The sequence below is a fragment of the Ornithodoros turicata genome, chromosome 3 (genome assembly GCF_037126465.1).
Source record: "Ornithodoros turicata isolate Travis chromosome 3, ASM3712646v1, whole genome shotgun sequence".
NCBI lineage: Eukaryota > Metazoa > Arthropoda > Arachnida > Ixodida > Argasidae > Ornithodoros > Ornithodoros turicata.
In genome coordinates, this window is record NC_088203.1 from 50488642 (window position 1) to 50510573 (window position 21932).

The following is a 21932-nucleotide window of genomic DNA, read 5'->3' on the forward strand; positions in this document are numbered from 1 at the left end:
AAGGGTACTCCAGGAAGTAAAGAATTGTACAAACTGCTCAGCAAATCTTCTTACTGCACCTTCCGAAGAACATGTATTCTGCCAACTTAAAGAATATGTGCCTGGAGACTCGAATCTAGCTTATGCAAAAAACTAAGTCCTGAAGTGCACATAAGGTACGAAGAAATTTTCCTGTGCCTAATTTCGCAAGATTACTTCATGGACACCACACATCCTATCAAAAAAGTAATATCCAAAATTAAAAAGCAAGTCCCCGAGACACTACCTTTTTGTCAGGAACACTCTAAAAACCATGATGCATTCACGAGAAGGTTTGTTGTGTTACGACTTAGAATGTACCTAAGAAAGGGTAACCAGGCGTCTAACAATGGTGGTCACAGCAGTAAATCATGTGCCAGGGTGCTACTTCAGTAAATATATTTCCACTATGTTTCCAGTGTCGTGTCTTCGCAAGGATTGCAGTGATCGATATTAAAATGTTTCATCCTTTCCAGCTCTTTCCTGTATACAAATTAGACCAATGGGTCATGCACGCTTATTGAAAGATAGATAGAAATAGAAAGAAAAAAACAAATGGAAACTTAGGGTGCGCGTTCAATGAAATGAAAAAAAAAAAAAAAAAACTCAGTGCTAGCGATAACAAAGGTTGGTCCCGCACAGTAATGGGCAAAGTGTTCCAAACCATACATAAAGTACCTTGCATCATTCGTACTTCAAGTATTGTACAAAGCACCACATTGTCCAGGCATTGCAAATCATTTTTGGGCGGTCGTCTGTTCTTACTTCCCTTTCATAACAGACATAAAGTGGCATAAAAATTATCAGAGAAAGGTACTCCAAATACAGGGAGACAGTTTGAAATCTACTCAGAAGTAAAAGCACACGGAAATATGTTCAAGCAGGTACGTCAAATACTCCCCATCACTAGCAAGCCGCTCTTGAGCAGTATAACCTTTCCTTCAGGTTATATCTTCTTAATAATTCCCCACCCATCACTGGTATCATGCCTTTCGCTAGCTCCTAAAATACAAAATATGTGGACATCAAAGGAAATGTAAGAAAAGGCGCCGCAGAACATTCGCAACTAATGTGAGCTTGGAGCGCTGCCCGAAGATGGCGTCCGCCGCCAGTTGGCGCAACCCTCTCCGGAGAGGAGCGGAGAGAAGAATACAGGAAGTCTAGGCGCCCTATATGCGGCTGCTCGGGGCCTGTTCGCGCCGAGCGCGCACATAGGCGGCGCCCTGGCAACAAGCGACGCAAACTGAGTTTCGGGATCGGCCGTATCTCTTGCTGCTGTGTTGTATGTTGCAATGTGTTTCAATGATATCTATCTTCGTCTCACGAGCTCAATCCGCGTTTTCCTAAAGATTTTTCGGGCGTTTAAAGGATGTAGATGGAGAAGCAAAAGGAATCAATTCCTGGTACGTATTTTGTTCCCGCTGTATTTACGCGCAAACATCAGACAGAGCGCGGTATACTGCTACACCCATACACCCTTGCCCACTGCAGTGCCCCTGCGTTTGATCATGGATCACACTCGGGACTGAAAGAGATGTCTCTTGGAGGTAGATGAGGTGTTTTTCTTTTTTTCGCGAGACATGTTGTAGGACGCAGCCTGAAAAGTGTTCAAGGTGTTGAACTGCACAAACTTGCGTCACACGAAGTGAACCTCCCGCAACAAGTGGAGTACTCCTGCAAGGCTGGGTGAGGACGGAACTACAACGGAAGGTAAGGTAATCACCCATCAGTAATAATAATAATAATAATAATAACTTTATTGTACTGGTTTTACACATTGAATTAATTTGCATTACTTCCCCGTTTCGGAGTTCTCTAGACTTGTAAGCACTGTACTGCTGTGCCTTTTCACATCAGACAGCAGAAGTGTTTGACGAAGCGGTGACGTACTGATGTTGAACACGGCGCGGTAAGCTGCACAACATTGGCTTGAAGGAGAAGTTTACACGATGCCCTGTCGTGGGGCTTGCATGTTCTGAGAATGTATGCATTGTGTTAGTGTTCGTCACTTTTAGAGAGCGCAATCTTTGACTCAAATGTTATGCATGACATGATGTATATTTCTCCGAAATGCAATGGCAATAACTGCGAGGTGTGCTAGATTGCTTCTTGTGCAGCATGTGTAGGAGTAAAATATATCCCTTTTACATGCTGATAATATACATAACCACATGACACACAGTATCCTCACTCATTTCCAGTCTTTGATTTTATTAGCATTAATTTCCATCAACTATCAAATACAAAAGCATGTTAGGGCATTATGTGTATGCATGTCGATGGTTACTGATAATTTATTTATTTTTTGTTTGCAAATGCCTTCTACAAAGGTGTGTGTTTATGAAAGTACATCACAACAAGTAAGTTTTGCATTGCAGTGTCTTACCGATAGAGCTTGCAAACTTCTCTGCAGCAGCTGACACACTCAGGAGGCCAGTACAGGGTCTGCCATACAAGTGCCCGGCTTCCACCAACATACGTCTGCAGCCAGAAGGTCAACACAACTGTCACCAATTGTACACTCTACAAGTTGGTTTCTGTACAGAATTTGTGATGTCTAAACCTGTTACAACATTGATATGCCTGAATGAGTCCTGAAACTGTACATATACGATTTGTACTATGAATACTGGAGTTTAGACCCTTTAGCGTTTGCAGTTGGATTTCTGTGCGATACAACACTGCGTAACACTTGAAATGAGACAATGTTCAACACTTTCTCCTTCTCAGGCCAGTATACTGTATGACTACATGATAGAGAGGACACAGATCGACAGACAACTTAAATATCTTTGCCACTGTCGTCATGTGGATCCGAAAAATCACGCTGAGCGCGCTATACGTTAAATTATGGTATAACTTCATAAAGGTCAGCAGGACTGCACCTTCATGAAAAGCTTCCCTGAAGCTGATTGATGCAATGTTACGTAAATAGCGGCAATATTGTAAAATAACTGCTTGCAAGGGAGTCTGGTAAGGGCAACTAACTCATGCCATTCCTTAGTACGCATGCAGACAATACTGGAGAAAGCTTCGGACACTCAAGCTTGGCACGCAACAACTGCCGTGCTTACTACATAATATGAAGTAAAGTCTTTGCTCGTTGGCGGGTAAAGTAGACACCTCAAGCTTTGGTGATGCTTGTGTGCCTGGTGGAGATAATATTTGGTTTGATGATAAGATTTCGTTATAAAGCTGGAGGATGTTGTACTTACATTCACTGTTTGTGTATTCCATTTCTACCTCATGTCCACTGTCTGTCTGTATGCTTTGAACATGTTCATGTGTTGCTTGTGCTCTCTTGACCTCCTAAATAAATATGCGGTACCAGACAACCCTGACAGAATGTATCAAAAACTTGAATTGCGGTGCCATCAGTCTCTGTAGTTACTTTCACAAACGTTGATAGCATGCGGCACTTGCATGCGTCCCGAGAAGCTGCACTTGTTACATCCCGTATCTGTGACTCGCGCACACTGCAGACATTAAAGGGGGCATGGCAAACCGCAGGTGGGTGATCAAAAAACTCGTGCTGTCCTCCTGTGATGTGCCGTAACTTGTAATGAAACAGTGTACTACTGTACTCTATATATACGTATATTACACTGTGCTAGATGTAGATAGTTGACTTATCTAGACTTTTAAAACTTCCACAAAGACTTCTACAAGAAGGTTTGCATCCCAGCAACGTATGTTCTATGATGACCAAAGGCAGTGGATTTCACATAATTTCACACTTTGGGGTTTTCAGGTAACTCACGTCAGAGGTTGACATCACAAAAAGTCCCATACTCTCACGTATTTTCATGCTTTTTAGTAAAATATTTTGCAATGTCGTGAAATTTTAAGGGGTTTTGCATATCTAGGGGGGGGGAGGTATTTGGAGGGTGTAGAAGGGTGCTGAAAAAATCCCTGGCCAATGACACTGTGGCTGCAAGCAAAGTAACTTACGATTGGCTTCTGATAGATCAAATTGTGGGTAGTTCGTTGCACCGCATGCTGGTGTCTATCCAATCAATGAAGACAAAAAAACGAGATGACAACATTTGCTGTGAGATTCCTGTACATCTGCAATCGCCCGAACGAGTACGACATACCGTTAATTGGCACACGCAAGTCGCACTCAACGGCGTCGTCAGCCTTTGCGTTGCCCAGCAGCTGTTCATCTTAAAAGCGAGTAGAAAGATGGTTGTAAGTGTCGCGCATGTGGCACATACAATATAAAACATGATGTTCTCTAACCGGTGTGTATTCGCGAGTTACAACTGGACGGGGGCCTTGTCAAACTTCGGTTGCGGTAGGTTTACTGATGGCACAGCGGTGTCCTTCAGAAAGCGACGCTTTGAGCCTAGCAACAAGTTCGTGATTAAGGATCAGGGACATCTAAGAGCCAAAACCCTTCCACAGAATCATAGAATGTATCTAAAACCTGCTTACAATGCGGCATTGCCTTGAAATCGCTCTTGGTGAAGTCCTTGGAACCAGCATACTAGGAGAAGTCTTTTGGAGTACTCCCCATTCTCAGATTCATAAAAAACATACTGCGTTTTTTTTTCTAGTTTTTTTTTTTTTTTTGTCGTGAAGATACTTGTGAGAGCTCACTTCGACTCCATTTGCGTAAGTGTTGCACTGTGGAACGCTGCAATATCGCATTTTGCCCGATTTACTACGCGAACGAATGACGATAATGCTTCGGTATCCTCACTCCTCCACGCTTACTCTCCACGCGCGTGTCGGGGCGACACCTATAGGGCGCGCTCATCGCCAACAGCAGCCGAGGAGACGAAATTGCGTGTGTGTGCGGTGGCGAATTATGGAGCGGTATTATGGGCCGTTGAGTAGGAAGTGTACATCCTCTGAAGAGCTTCGGGCGCGTCGCGTTGCGCAAGCGTGGGCGAGAAACGCCAAAGCTGCAGCGATGAGAACCCCGCAAGAGACGCCGCATTCTCAACAGGCGAGCTCAAATATACAATCCTGTCTGTTTATTGACATCGAGCAGGAAGAAAATATACATAGAGATGAGTATATGTTCATTAAGAAAAAACAGAAGGAAAGGTTAGTCATAGGGGAACTGCTGTGGAACTATCTTAAAAGCTCTATCGGTGTCGTTGACTTGATGCCACTGTAAATTGGATGACATCTGCCACTTATTTTTTACTTTTTACTCAGAACCCCTTTCTTACTAAACAATGCTAACAAGATGTGTCTGGCACGTCTAGAGATTGTTGCTGATACTGCAGTCACTGTGAGCTGGTTGGGGAAAAGCAGAAGGTTTGGGCAAGGTGACTTTGCTCGTCACACTGCGCTTTAAAAAAGAAACGTTTGATAGTCACCCACAGCTATGGAATAGCGTGGTTGGCTAATCAGTATTCGCAGGCTAACGGTGTGAACAACGATGCAACCACGTCACGAATAGAACAAATTCGTGTAGCTGCTCGCTTTGTCGCTCTCTTTTCCACGGAAAACCATAAAACCATAAAAATCAATTTGCCCCATACGATTTTCTACTAATCACATTGCACCCAAATACATCGCCGTTGACGTTGTTTGGTATCTAGCTGTTTTCCCTACAAGAGCAATGCGCAGAAATGGCACATGCCAGTGTACAACACAATCCGCTCTCGTACCGCTGACGATGTGACAACCAAAGCGACTTTCCAAAATGAGATCTGTATTTCGCTGCTTTTTCTCGTTTCTTCATAGCCGGCCTCCGCCTCGTTAGCTCGTCGGTAACATGTTGGCTTCTTGAACTGAAGGTCGCAGATTCAATCCTGGCCGACTATGATACCATTATTGTTTCGCTTTATCTCGCGCCAATGGAGAGAAGAGTTTTCGGCGATGCGAAGTGCGGGACAGGATCTTCCTGAGATTGAGCTCTTAACTGCTGTCGCTGTAAGAAGAGTAAGACGTAGGAAGATTCACAAAGGAAACGCCTGTTTAGCTCTCCGTTCGATGATGTTAGGTAGTCATCGACATGACTGACCACAACAGGTGCTGGAGCGGCTTTGCGTATGTCCAGCAGCCCGATCTCCAACTTGTCGTTATCCCATAACGCACATAAAATGCATCGGTTCTGCACGTGATTCGCCACGAGTTCCTGCGATATGTGAAAGGTGAACATCGGGGCCCAGATCTCGATATGTAGTCGTAGCTGGAGCAGTATTCCGAGCGACCAATGGCAACGACTCCCAGACCTAAAATTTCCTGCTCGATGCCTCACCTCCGCCTTCGCTAAAAGGACACGTAAAGCATTCAATCAGCACACACAGCCTACAGCTACAAGTGGCTGCTGACTAAAACTGGCTCATACGCACGAGTTAAGCCATTCGGAGCACTACTGTGATTGACAGACTCCTAATTGGGCAGGGAGGGTTATCCTATACAGAGTGTCTTTTTTTTTCGATGCAGATTTTTCATTAAAACTATAAGGGCTATAGACATCCTGTTTTCACTTCTGTCATCTCTGGGCCGGCGGACGTTCTGGCCCATTTCTTGTTTTGCTGTCGAATCACTCATTAGCTAAAAATCGTTAATTAACTTTTAATTATAAAAGCTACAAGATCGTCTCAATGAGAACATCTGGTCCCTTCGGTCACCTGATAGGGGAGCCGTTTTTAGAACAGAAATCCGTTCGATAGATCGTCCGCAAGAAATTGGTGAAGGAACACATTTTTTTCTTTATTTTGTTCATTCCGCATCTTCGAGGGTGCATCTTTGCTTCACCCCAAATATGAGAGACTGAAAGAGCACACTATCTCATCTTGCGTCCTGGAAAAATATTAAAAGAAAACAGAAAATGCAAGCTAAGATAAGTGCAGTTCGGATAGGTCACCCGATACAATTATTTTTATTTTGTTTCCGCAAGTTCGAGCTCATCTTCGACGCATGAGGAGGCACTGTGCTCCTTCACCCTCTCACATTGGGGCTGAAGGAAAGAAAGGTGTACGAGGATGCGCAATGAACAATAATGGTGTTCCTTCACGATTTTTTATTTTTTTTGCGGACGATCTATCGAACGGATTTTGGTTCTGAAAACGGCAACGATACCACGTGACCGAAGAGACCAGATGTTCGCATTGGGACAACCTTGCAGCATTTATAAGTAAAAAGTTAATTAAAAAATTTAATTAATAGGTAATTATTAAGTAATAGGTAATAGGTAATTATTAACTAATGGGTAATTGGTCATTCGACGGTTGAGCAATAGATGGCGAGGAACGTCCGCCGACCCATGTACGATAGAAATGAAAACAGGATGTCTATAGCCCTTACAGTTTTTTTTAATTGTTGTTGAAAAATCAGTATCGAAAAACAAACACACCCTGTATATGACGTACATTAGCGACAAGCCCTTGCTGGCTGCGGTTGCCCTTTGTACTCGATACACATGTCGCCAGCGGCCCGTGAGCGCGGCGTGATACACATGCCGCCAGCGTACTGACAAATTGCTAGCTTCGTCAATAGACTAGATCGGGAATGTGTCTCATCGAACACACCGAGACCAAGCACCGAGATGAGCGCTTTACTGCTCGTCCTGCGTTATTTCACCCAAGCAGCACGCCAATATGGTGTGTGCAGCCAGGGTCCACATTGGACCAATGTGGGCTGCCCATATTGGCAAGCCCATTTTGCAAATATTGAGCCAATATTTCCGTGATAACCAGAACGGGGAGTTCGTGTAATAATGCAGCATTCGGTATAATATCCACCACTGATATTACTTCTCTCTTATGATCGTCTTATTGGTCCACGTTGCATAGCGTTCCAAAAACAATCTGCATCGCCCTAAAAACGAAGAACAGGTGCTACGCCTCTCTTGCTGAAGGACCCAAGCAGTCGTATTGCCAACTGTAAGATGGGACAAGCGAAAGCTTGTTCACATCACATTTCAAAAATGGTATTGCCCCCGCCATAAAAACAGAAATCTAATCAACACGTGCTAGGCAGGCAGTACCATGGAACTGCCAACGCCACACATCCCTCAGAAGCCTTCATGTGGATCGTAGTAGTTTATGAACCAAATATTTCGAACTCGCTCCTAGTGTACAAATGAGTGAAACACTTTCGTGACGGAGACGCACATACGCCTCAGCAACTCACACCGCCTGCAGTAACTTGAAAGCACCTGGTGTTACAGAAGAGACATCCCTTCCTACCAAACATTGTGTTTTTACTTGACCTGCCGCGATTCCTTTGCCATTAGAGGAACCGGCGACATTTTAGCCTGAATGAAACGTGCGAACCGAGTGTCGCGCGTGTGCATTAGTTGTAGAAAACGTGATTTCGCTAAAACGAACACGCTCTCAGTCGCTTCAGGTGCACCAAGAGTAATGTTCGACCGATTGGCATTGGCATCGCGAAGCAAGATGGCCGCTGTTCGCAGCAAGTGAAAAGTGTAGTTTTGAGTTACAGTGAATGTTACAGTGGGATTACCACGTATGTTTCGAACAATGCGTATCATCTGCGGGAAGTTGTTGGATGTAACGACGTATTGAATTGGGCATTCCATACCCTTCAACGTCCAATCTTGCCGTGCTGCTTGGGCATTTGCGCAACACGGGTATGTACCATTTGTTGCATTTTTAGTCAATATGGGGTGTACACGGCCAATATGGGGCCCATATTGCCAGGATTTTCCCTATATTGGCTAAAACTTGGCAATATGGGGCCGATATTAGACCCGTATCGCAAATGGCTAGCCAATATGGGTCCAATATTGTATGCTGCTTAGGTCAGGCTTGGTTAGGTCATATCCGGAGCCATTCTAGAAGAAACAGATGATGATGATGATTGGGGGTTTTGTGGCGCAGCGACAACACAGGGCATAATGCGCCAAGACTGTGATTAAAAGGTGACAAGTTAAAAATAGATGCGATGTTTAAAAAAGAGAGAGAAACAACTGATAAAATGCAAGCCTAAAACTACAAAAGATTCACAATTCCAATGTCTTTTAAAAAATTGAAAACTCTACTAAAAGGGATGATAGCCTCATCACCGAGCATTAGCGCTGGGTGAAGAGGTAAAAAATACGTATAAAACCCCTTAAAATGATGCTGACGATGAGTTTCGTGATGTGAACATGTGATGAGTATGTGCAGAACAGAAAGAAGCTCACCACAATGCGTGCATTAAGGCGGCTCCTCTCTGTGAAGTAAAAACTTGTGTGTGATGTATGTATGATCTATCCTTAATCTTGATTGTAACAGACTACACAGACGATTTTCCAGGTACTCTCCATGATTCTGAATGTTAGGTTTGATGAAGTGGAGTTTGTTGCATGTCTGTGTATCCCAGAAGCTCTACCATTTAGTGTAAACCGATTTCTTGAGTGCTGACCTGATATCTTGGATAGGGATTTCAAATGGGGTAATGTCACTGGAAGTTGCAGCTGCAGCAGCCTGGTCTGCTAATTCATTACCCAATGTACCAGTACGGCTCGGCACCCCGCACAAGATAACAGAATAAACCCTCTTCCGTGCAGTGCCGGCCAAGGACTGTGCGCGTTGCACAAGGAAATTCTTTTGTTTCTTTCTGCTACAAATGGCATTAATGGAGCTCAAAGAATCACTGTATATGATGGCTGATTTTATGCAACCTTGAAGAATGATGTTCAGTGCCAGGATAATGGCATACACCTCTGCAGTAAAAATGGAAGCTATGTTTTTTATACGATGTGACTTTGTGCGTGTTCGAGAAATCCTGGCACAAGCCACTCCTGCGCTAGACTTTGACCCATTAGTATAAATTTCAACATGGTTTCCATAACTTTCTTTCAAGTGTTCGAATTCCTGTTGTAGTGTTGATGTAACAGTTTCCTGTTTCCTGTACTTTGTCAATCTAGTATCGGACCTTGGAGGTGGTTGCCAAGGTGGGAACATTGTTTCCTCGATGGTCACTCTATCAATGGGAATCACAGAGAGGTCACATTTTTCAGAGTACTGATTCCAGTCGGCTAGTTGAAATCTCCATCTAGGAGGGCGTGTTCTCAGAGTGTTGACTAGAGTACGATATTTTAGCACTACTGGGAAGTGATCACTTCCCAGAGGATTCTGTTCAACTGTCCAGTCAAGAAACTAAAATTGATGGGCTGCATAGTGAAATGTCTATGGAAGAAAAATTTTGTGTTACGGAGTTCACATAGGTAGGTAACCCAGTATTCAGAAGACAGAGTGACCCCGAAAGAAGGACTTTTTCCAACATTTTCCCCCGTGCATCTACTTTTGAACTTCCCCACAAAGGATTGTGGGCATTCAGGTCGCCTAAAATCATAAACGGCTGGGGGAGTTGATTGCATAAGTCTTCGAAATCTCTTTGCTCTATTACCACTGATGAAGGCACCTACAGTGAACATACCGTGAAAGTCCTATCGAGGCACACTTCGACTGCTACTGCCTCCCGTAGTCTGTAACGAGTGGAAAGTGTTTTGCAGGTATGCACTGTGGAAGGACTACAGCCACACCACCGGATGCACGTGCGCTGTCTGTGCGGTCCTCCCTGAAAATATTATGTCGGCGGAAAGGGTTTAAGTTTTCTTCGTGTAGGTATGTTGCTTGTAAGCAGCAACAGACAGCTGTGTACTTTTCAAAAGATGTGTACATCATCAATGTTACTGTAGAGGCTTCGACAGTTCCACTGAAGGAAAACCCGTCCCATAATTACAATGGAAATAGGAAAGAGCAAAGGGACTCTGCACATTGTGTGTTAAGGGGGTGTGACCCTTGGCGGGGGAAGCCTCTGTTTCTCCTTCGACTTGCCTCTACCGCGACCTCCGTGCTTTTCTCTTTGCTCCTTCCCTTGGGAAGGAGCTCTCTGGTCCAGCGTATTTGGAAGACTTGACGACGATTTCTGCGACATGCAGTCATCGTCGTCAAGTTCCATTGAGTGTGTGTACTGGCAGTGGACTGTGGTGTGTGTAGTGGCAGTCTGAGATGAGCTCCCAGTTAGCTCATCCCAAACTGAAAGTGTGCCATCAAACTCCGTAGGGATTGTGGCGGGGGCCGGCGGAGGCGAACTCTCCGCAGACTTTTCTTGTGTTTGGGGAGTGTGGAGTGGAGGACCACAAGTTCGGGCCCCCACGGCTACTCCGAGCGATGCCACTCCCCGTCGCACCGCTTCAGAGAAAGATCCTTTTTTCTGAAACTCCAGTTGTGTTTTCGCTGCTTTGTATGTCAGCTATTGTACAGTCTTAATTCTCAGGATTTCTTTTTCATCGCTAAAGCGTGGGCAGCTTCTTGAACAAGAGGGGTGGCTGCCTTCGCAGTTCACACAATGGAAATCACTCTTACACGACTCCGGTGTATGGTCATTACCGTCGCCCGCGCACTTGGGGCATATCAGGTGTCCACGGCACACTTGGGAATGGTGGCCAAATCTCTGGCATTTGAAACATCGATGCGGGTTGGGTATGTAAGGTCGGACGTGACAGTTTACATACCCAGGCTTTATTTCTGTGGGGAGCGTGTGCAATTGGAAAGACAGAATGATGTGCCTAGTTGGTATTTCCTTGTTTTCCCTGCGGATTGATATCCGTTTGGCATTGATCACCCCTTGGTCTCTTAAGCCCTCCTCGATCTCTGTTTCGGAGCACTGCAGTAGCTCCTCACTAGATATAACGCCTCGGACTGTGTTGAGTGTGCGGTGTGCAGTCACTGAAACTCGAATATCACCAATTTGCTTTAGCGACAACAGTGCTGAACTCTGCTGCCTGCTCTGTACCTCAATGTGGATGTCACCAGTTCTCAATTTTTTTGCATTGTATACTTTAGCAATGACTTGTTCAAAAGTTTTCGCAACGAGGAAGGGAGATACGCTAGCTAGGGGTTTTGATTGATCTTCAGCCTGAAGGATGAGGATCTTCGGGAACGGTGGTTCTGCAGTGGAGTTGAAGAACTGTAATGTTTGAACTTCGGTGCGGTGCCTTTTGTGGAGCCGATCAAGTTTTTTTGAGTGTGTGTTATCCATAAAGTGCAGAAGTGTGTCACCCACGTTAACACTGCTTCTGCACTATAACCGAGTGCAGTTTCCTAAGGAAGAAGTACTGCCCAAGGTTGACCCTTGCCGCCAAAGAAGGTGAAAAGAAAAAGAAGTGGGCAGGAGGAGAGAGAGAAAAAAGAAAAGAAATGAAAAGAGAGATGGCGACTAGCTGAATAGTCCTGGCCGGGCCTTCCAGGACCACCCGTCTATGGGAAGCAGGGGCCAAAGCAGTGTGTTGCTTCACCAGAGGGGCCATAAGGGTCCAAAACAACCTCCGGATCTGCTCAACCGCCAGGATCCCCCTTTCCCCAGACACGGGACAGCCAAGCACAGCTATACGTGGGAGTCTACCTCCAGCGGCGACCCAACCGTGAGTGCAGGAGGGGGCTACTGCGGCTGCTGCCGGGCGATGGGGGCCCCCAAGTTCCCGACGCCGGCTAGAAGAAACAGAAGGTCCCCAACTGCGTGAGGAGGAACGCCTGACACACATTGTTCTCAAACTAAGGAGTGATTCCAGTCGAAGTGGTCGTGCACTCCACACAACTTTTTGGTAAACGCAAGCAGGGGTCTTCCTACGGTGTTGTGATAACTTAATACATGATTTTCTTTTTTGTTTGATACAGTTCTCTTTTTTTTATCGAAACAAATTAGACCAGCAGCGCATGTAACTATAGCATGATTACTTACCCAAAATTGATTTAGAGGCTGTTCAGCTAGAGATTTTTTGTGCGAGATAGCAAAATTGAAGGCAGACACATATAAAGCGTATTTTTGAAATATTCATTACCTTATATATTGCTATGCAAATGAGCCTAAAACGAAACAAGCCCGCCTCGACCGCCGGAAGAACAACGGCCAGTCCAAACCGGATGGCCACGTGCTTGAAAGTGATCGAGTTGATTGGGACGGGTGCTGATCGTACTCGCCAGATAAACCACTTGGGCCCAGAGAAGCGACCGACGTCAAAGTTCGTTCATGTCCACTTCTGTTGTATTCATGTGAACGCGGCCGCAGAGCCGCCAATTGATTAATTTCAAGAGACTGGGTTGCTATCATTCATTCATTGAGGAATAATTTCAGATGTTCATAGAAACTTCTGGAATTGAGCTGGTTTTACCACTAATTGGAAACATAGCTTGCTTAACCAACGTTTAAACTGTGCATGTGGGTATTCACCTCACCGTATCGACGTTGTAGATTCTTATGTTCTGTTTTCAAAGATATTCCTTGTGAAATGGAGCCACTAGTTCAACGTTAAGTTAGTAGCAGCATAGCTCTATGAATTGTGCTTTCGAAGTACTGTTATGTAAAGAGTTATGTCACCAACACCGTTATATAGACGATGGTCTTCTCATGGACCTTGCGTGGAACTATAATTCATCTGAAGGGTTGCAAACACACTGAGCCTTATGTAACCCAAACGGTCGCTCGATTAACTCTTCACTGTAACTATAACATAGTATGGATTACATTTAGCAACTTTAACTGCTGTGTAATCAATTATCAATTTCACATTCATGTAAGCGTGATGATAGCCTAATCACATTTTGTTTTGAATGAGTGCTACACCAGACGATTTGCGTACATGCCACAATACACAAATTTTTGCATTGCTTATCGCAGCTAAGATTGCTTCTTTGCAAATGAAACTGGAACGTTCACACATTGTCTGGCTCGCACAGATGAAGAAGGTGGATCCCAAGACAATTCCTACGGTAACGTCATATTTTATTTTAGCTTAATATCGTTGGATGAAATTGCGAAACAGGTTTTTCTAAAGGTTGCAACCAGGCAGTTTCCTCAACCAAAGCTTCCCATCGATCAATCAAGTCCATACGCAAGCGTGTTGGCACTGCTCGTCTTGGCCTTCCTGATCCCTTTCGCAATTCAAGTGGGCACTATCGTCACTGAAACTGATACTGGCATAAAAGTAAGGGTGACGCATTTCTGTTATACTTGTTCGCATTTCATATGTTCAGCTCCGAAAGCACCTAGACGCAATGATCAGTTTGAACGGTGGGACTTGTGTGATATGCGACGTTGCTTTGCCCACATGTGAAGGGCTCTCATGTACATACACATCATGCTCCATGACGCCGGAAGCAAATTCGATCCCGTACTACAATTTCGATTAACGTCGTAAATCTAGAGCTCATATGAGAGCCTCCTGCTAACGGTGTGCTGCTCTTGCTTGAACTTATAATAAAAAATATTCCTGGTCTAGCATAACCCCACATTTCATAACTTACGTAACCTTACCCAATAATATAACCACTGTGATATGTACTTAATTTAATTCAATATGTATGAATGGTAGTACGTAGTAGTACATAATGTAGTATTGTATGTATATAATGATCATTACATATAATGATATTACATCATTTTCAGGAAATTGTGCTCACGCGCTTACGATGGTCTCTGAAAAGGGCGCGACCTTCGGTCCTACTTTTCTTTCAATAGGAGGCAGCGAACAATTGCCCATTCGTGTAAAACATCTTTCCTCTTCCGATCTGTTTTGGTTTCGGTGTGTCTACCAACGTCATAATGACGTTTCTGGGGTAGAGGTTTATTCGTGAGGAGCGCAGAAAATCACTAACACTTGGTGCTGCATGCTGTCGTCTTTGAAGGGACTCTTACCAGAAGTTGTGGGATCTCTCTCGTACTTGCAGTCAATAAAGCACCCAACATGGACTCTCCATGCGAAAATTCACGCATTAAGAGGGTATACCAGCTCTCCGTCTCAATGTATTTCCTATGGAACAGTTTTGATGCTTTTTCTCGGTAACCACCGCGCAGACTTTGACGCGGGTGGTTCCCCACAAAGAGGACGACGAGGTGAAGAAAATAATGCTATTAGATTTCTCATACATGTCGTATGTATTTCAGGGCGACGTCATGAATGTGAAAAAATACACAATTTTTCTGCTCCTTCTTTGAACAGGTTTTTATTAAACTTCTATAGACATTTCGAGAAAAAAAACTTTCTTTAAACTGCAAAAACTGCATTTACTTTCTCTCGCAATATTTCAGGGATCGATAAGCACCAAATTTATATGTCTACCACTTTTAGTTTTTATAAAAAAGCATGAAATGTGAGTACGCATAAAAACCGATCGAAGCCCAGCGAAACACGTCTGAAAGACGTCATTCTGTGTTGCCATCTGGTGACGTGAAAGCAAAACCGCGCGGACCGTATCCTTCCGCCGATTAAGCTTGCGCGTGCGCACCAGTACCTCCTGGTGGTTCCTCTCTCCTCTTTACTTTCATGGACCGCTGACTTATGGCATGGCCTTGGGCACCAGAACAAAAGCTTACTTAGCTGCCCGTAAAGGGATTATCGCCTGAGACAGCATTGTCGCGGCCCGCGTAACGTAAAGAAAAAGCTCACAGTTCGCTAGTGATATCGTTCTCTAGATGCCAGTATTTTTCTTCAGTTGGCCAGACACGAGTTTTGCAGTTGTCCCCTGCATCTTTTCTGTGACGATGTTTATGTTCTATGAAAGCTGTACACTCATTTCTTCACTGCTTCATGGCCCGCATAACTTCCCTTTTGCTGAAGATACGGTTCATGAACATCGAAAGTATGAGAGAACTGCAAGGTCTGTGACTGACCTACAATAGGAAAATACCATACTGGAGCGTCGTCCAAAGATGTCATTTATTCATTTGACTGATTTATTTGTCATGAATGTTTATTATTTGACATCAATGATTACTTGAAAAAGGGTTGGGTATTAGGGATGAAAGACAAGACGTTTACAGGCAAGCGGATTACACAGAGATAAATGTTCCTTAGGATAACGGCATTTCCAACTGCAGCTTTCTTTGTTCTTCTCTTTCTTTCTTTTATTGATTTTTAATTTTTATTTTACTTTATTTTTCATCAACGCTCCAGGTGTACTATTATAGATTTAAGGTCTAATCTGTGCGTGTTCGTAGGCCTGTTGTGGCAACCCATGTTCTGGTCGGTGCTGTACCGATATTCATTTTTTAATTTCTTTTTTCAAGAGCAGATGAAGAATTGCTTTTTAATTTTGTAGTGAGTATTATCTCTAAGGGGGCATCTTCAAGGTACGGATATTATGCAATTTGAATTCCACTTGTTGAGGACGTGCCGGTTACATCTTTGGTGGAAGCATTTGACTAGACGTTATTCCCCTTGCATTCCAACATAATTGTTCCTTGGTGATGGCCATGCAGTTTCAAGGCCTAAACAACCATATATTATCGTGGTGCCCTCCCAAAAGCTGTTAGACTCGGTAGCCATAAACTGGTCGTCCTCTCAACAGTAAAAGCAGTGCTTTCACGGGTTATGCAGTTATGCTTCATAGGTATGTCGAAGAGGCGGTTGTGGAAAGTATTGCTAAAGTAAGATGCGATAGTCATATATTTAATTTTAATAATCAACAATTTTTGCTTGTTTGTTTTTAACATAGTTCATCACAATGAATCACTGACGGAATGGCCATAATGCGATAAAACGGCTTATTCCATGCTTGAAGACTTTTCTTCCATTTATGCAAACTTGAAGAGCCACGGGAAGGTGCAGAGTTTTTATTCATCGAGACATGGTAACTTTTTGGAATACAAGCCCTTCTATATGATTAGACGTTATTCCCATGGGAATAACGTCTAATCATATGCTTCTGCCAAAGATGTAACCGGCACGCCGTCAACAAACAGAATTCAAATTGCATAATATCCTTAACTCGAAGGTACCTTATTCGAGATAATAATCACTACAAAATGACAAAGCAATTCTTCATCTACAGTTGAAAAAATAAATAAAAAATGAATATCTGTACAGCATCGACTAGAACGTGGGGCGCAAAATATTAAAGAAGAGAATGCCCAAAAAGTTTAAAAGCCATGACAAACCAAGAACACATGCAGATCATGTCCTAAATCTATAAATGTGCACAAAAAATACACAAAGCAAGTTCTTCTCTATGTAAATGAAATTTCCTGACAATACTACTTTTGATGCCAAGCCGCCCTCTTCTTTTTGTTTATTACGATATGTCGACATCGCGATTGCCATTCCCGGAACTATTTTTCTCGGAACCCACGTTCCAGTGATCCCCCGCCACTGTAACGCTTTGCACCGAAATGTCCTACACTCTAAATCCGGCACCCGATATGTACCGCATGAAAGAGGACCCGCACCTGGGCCAAGCGGTACACATGAGGTACAGTCCTCAACCAGCAGGTACAGTTCGCGACCACTGCGAAATTCAAACGGTACAAGATCTCCGAGAACCATCCGTACCGGCTAGGTACCTTTTAAGCGCGATCTATAGCTGCTGTACCTCATGTGTACCGCGTCTTTCCGGCGCATGAGTACGAACGCCTTTCCACGATATCCATGCGCTGCAAAAATATTTCGCGTGATTCCGAATACCAGTCAATAAATTCCCTTATGCAGCAGTGCCGTAATGGATGAGCACTATCATTCTCTCAAAGAAGTGCAATAACTAGAACCCATGACCGTGAGGGATCGCACGTTTGGGAAGAATGTGTTTCTTGGAACCGCTGCAAATCAGTTTGCTTTGAAACGTCGGGGAGCGAGGACGAGTCTGCTCGTTCTTCGAAGAAATTCGTTCGACGCTTTCAAGATTGGAGCCATTTAAGGTGCATATTATATATCTGAAGTAACTATTCGTCTGTACGACGCATTTTCGTTCATCTTGCTCTAATTCCCAGTGGTCCTGGTCACGGGCAGGCTGGACACAACGACTGAGGGACGGAGACAACGATCTTTGTGCTTCATGCACGAACGTTGATGCGTGAATTAGAGGAGCCTAGATTGCACTTTACACCTGGATTACACAAGCAAGTAGGCATGTTTTTCAGGCAAGCTATTTCGGTTGTTGGTTTTTTTTTACATTGTATTTTCTCCTAGGTTACGTCCAGGCGATGTCGTAAATGGTTGAGTCAATCGTCTACCGTGGTTGGTGTTACGTTCTGCGGAAGAAACTGAAGTTGGGGAAGAACAGCAATCCAAAGGTGTGGAAGAGATAAAGAAGCGTGACCAGAGAGCAGCTGTAATGGTGAAGGAGAGATGCAGTGGTCATCGTTCATCCATATACGTTGTGCCCCGTGTGATCGGCTTTTGTGCATCATGACAATGCACGCTCGAGATGGACGAGCATCACCCCTGAAATGTATATAATTTTCGAATAAATGTATTTGTTTGTTATATTTATCGTGCAGCGTAGCTTCCTGGGGCTGTTAATATATCGTGGAAAGGGGGAACCACCCCGACGGGTAGGCCTAAACCGCTGCGCGCTATCCGTTACATGTACCGCATTGAGGGTGCATGTACCTCCTAATTTTAAGAGGTACATTTTTTGAAAATGTACCTCCTGGGCAAGCGGTACTTAACCGTTACATATGCGTTACCTGATTTAGAGTGTAGAGCCGGGAAAAAGGCCCCTGAACTACACGCCGCACGAAACCTAGCGATCGGCACGAATATCAAACGCGTGCATTATGCAAGATGTTCGGAATCTGGCCTCAGTACCTTCGATCGTTGTATGAAGCGCAGTTATGTGATGTATAACTTGTGAGAAATCATAATAAGCATTTTCCAGTGCCTGATACGCCTAAGTTTGTTGTTCATTATTATTCTATTACTGTATATCATTTTACTGCTTGTTGGATCTTAGCGTTGAATTGTCCAATGAGGAACCGTGCGCACCCCACGGACGATCCCACGTTCTTTTACGATCCACACTTACGGATTAGAAATTAATCTTCCAACTTGGGAATGTGTTACTATGCACAATACGGTACACAATTTCGATTATGCCTTTCATGCATGTGGATTATGTCTTTCGATTCTGCGCGAACTCAGTCCGCTAACAAAGAAAAAGGGCAGAAATGTTAGCCTCTGAATAAGGGACAAACACACAAAGCCCTTTACCGATAACCCAGAAAATGTGGGTTCGAGTCCTACAGGTGGCGAACCTTTTCAGTGAATCCCTTCTCTCAAAGGTTAGCCTGCGCTACGGCGGCTTGCTATTCCCGGCTAAGAAAAAAGAAAAGAAGAAACAAATCAAAATAAGAAAACGAAAACGTAACAAACACAAAAGGAAAATAAACACGAAATTGATCACGGTTCACCCGGAAGGCCTTTGCCAACAACAAGTGCCTTTGTCACTTCACTATGTTGTGTAGGGTCTAGCAACGTAGCTGAAGTTTCAACGCTATTTCAACGCAATGTTGAAACAGTGGGCAAGCAGATTACACACAGATAAATGTTCCTTACGATAACGGCATTTAGAACTGTAGGTTTCTTTGTTCTTCTCTTTCTTTCTTTTATTGATCGATTTAGTTTTATCTTTATTATTTTTCTTTTTTTTTAATCAACGCTCCACGAGAACCAATAAGTAGATCAAGCGACCGCTGCACAATTATTTCCGCTCACGCAATGAGCAACTGTATTTTCCGGAATCCAAATTCACGTCCGCGAAACAAGGAAAACCAACGACAATGCTCCATTGCTTCGTACGATGATACGCCGTGGTTCCGACATCACTATTTACCACACAAACTCAACAAATTTCGATGTCTGTCCAAGTCATTTTAGCGAACGAAATCCACGTTTTTGTAGGCTTAGGCTTAGCGAGGCGGACGCGAGGGAACAGCACGTTCGTTAGTTGATTATTACGTTAGTAAAAGTTGGGTTTTGCGTTTTCACGTTCAGGTTAGTCTAAGTGGGCTTTGGCAGTTTCCACGTTCATGTTAGTCTAAGTGGGCTTTGTCAGTTTCCGCGCACAAATAGCCAGATAACGTTTATTTACAGTAGTTTATTTTTCAGCGGGGACGTCGACCACTTTATTTTGAGATACGCCTAATTTTTCGATACCGGTTCCAACGAGCTGAAGGATCCAAAGGTGCAGAAGGATCCAACGTGCTGAAGGATCCACGGTTGGATGCTTCTGCTCGTTGGATACTTCAACACGTTGACGAAAGATGGAAAATCCAGGATTACATGTCAAATGGTCCAACGTGTTGAAGCATCCAACGAGCAGAAGGATCCAACCGTGGATCCTTCTGCACCTTTGGAACCATCTCACAGTCGATTATATGTCGACGTGTCTAACGTGCTGAAACATCCAACGAGTCGAAGGATCCGATTAGCACCGCGTCAGAAATGAGTAAGTAGATTAAATTTCCCCTGCGCAAACTGCCCAGAAGTTTTTCTTGACATTTTGGTGGCTGTTTACCATCACGAAAGCCCCTATATATCTTATTATCAGGAGAATTACCAAACCGAGTCTTATTGTGGCGAACTTCCAGAAAAGAGGACGTGCGTGTCGCGCATTTCCTCTCACCATCTCGATGTTGACTCGGTCACTAAACTTTTTCAAAACTCGTAGTCTCGTTGCGTAGCCGGAGACGAAAGTGAGTAGGGAACATACATCCATTTATTTACAAAAAAAGAATAACCTGAGTAAAGATTGCAATAAATATGGGACGGCAAAATTCCTATACTGATAGACTTCATTGTGATTGTTCGCTTTTTTCTGTGTGCCTCGTCTCGGCGTTTCTTCAGTATGGCCCACGGCCCAGATATCTTACAACGCCGCCGAATGCCGCTTGGTACTTCTCCAGCCAGGATCCAAACCTCGCCATTTCCGAGGCCAGCTGTGTGTTCCTCCACAGTACTTCCTGAGACGCAGCAGTCTTGTAGCACGCAGTACAGCGATAACGACTCACTGAAGGGTCCCTTGGGTGCTTGGACTGAGTGAAAATTCGAGCACTGCATTTGACCACCTCCTGCTACGGTATTGGATAATGTCATGGGTCCTGTTCTGGGAGGGCAGGTAAATTCAGGTACCGACTCCATCATCAGCCGGACACGTCCGCTGTGCTCGGTCACCACAGCCCAACTGTACAAAAAGGCAGTCGAAGTGACGCACTTAGTTAATGAATCGTCTTTGGTTTTCTACCTTTGCCATGGGCACGGGAATAAAAAGGAGGACGTCGCCCCCCCCCCCCCCCCTGGAGAAGGAGGACATCGCTCTCCATTACGCTCCTCTGCGCCCACTAATTCAGTTGTTTCATTACCCTTACAACTCCACTTCTGCTGAAAATACGGTTCATCAACATAGAAAGTATTAGAGAACAACTACAACATCATTTTCCCGGTCGAGTTGGGAACTACGTCCGACAATCTGACGATACTCACGTTCAGGGAGCGTGAAGTCAGAGCCTCAGGATAGTGGGCATATGCGTTTCGTTTCATTGGTACGAATACAGAAGGTAATGTGTCATTGCGCTCAGTATTCTGTAGTACTCCCCTTTATAAAAGAACGCGGCTACCATTTTCCAACATATCTGCCAGAAATATGTAGAAGGTACCAGGACCTTGGAAAATCACCCGTGATGAATCACCTGGTGTCATAGTCAAAATTTATTTGTTGTTGGAGAATCGCTTCCTCATCTAGCCGTGTTATCTGTGTTCAGCAAACTTTGCGAGAGAGGAACAGAAAGAACAGATGTAATCGGCACAATGCAAGCGGTGCAGCGGGTCTAAACCGCATTTATGTTTCTTGTTCAATGGTTTTACGATGCATTAGCATGAATGTTAATTTAAAAAATCCCGTCTCCCGCTTTGAACAAATAACGAGATAGCACTTCATCGGTTATGATCCGTTCCCTCAGCTGTTCACAACGGCGCTCCTGTAATTCCCGGAATACGAGAAAATCGTCCCGGGTGGGAACCTAGTCTAGAACCTGGTCCTAGGTTAGTTTTCAGGGGTTAGGTTATTTTAGGCTTGTTTTTGAGAGGCTGAGTCCATCGCATCGTCCTCATCACATTATAACTGGATATTCCGAAATCCTAAGCTGTTATTTGAAGAAAAGTAATTTATAACAGTACAAACATGAGTAAGAAACATCTGGCCTGTGTCCTTTGATTTTTGTCGAAT

At 44.1% G+C, this 21932-nt stretch overlaps 1 protein-coding gene across 1 annotated transcript in view; it reads left to right on the forward strand.

Annotated features, from left to right (window-relative positions):
* The window catches only part of LOC135389445 (uncharacterized), a 475452-nt gene that overhangs the window by 91206 nt on the left and 362314 nt on the right, over positions 1–21932 (forward strand). The window contains exons 13-14 of the mRNA XM_064619493.1: positions 13615–13706; positions 13772–13921. Coding sequence (XP_064475563.1) covers positions 13615–13706; positions 13772–13921 — 242 coding nt within the window. The remainder of the gene's footprint in view (positions 1–13614; positions 13707–13771; positions 13922–21932) is intronic.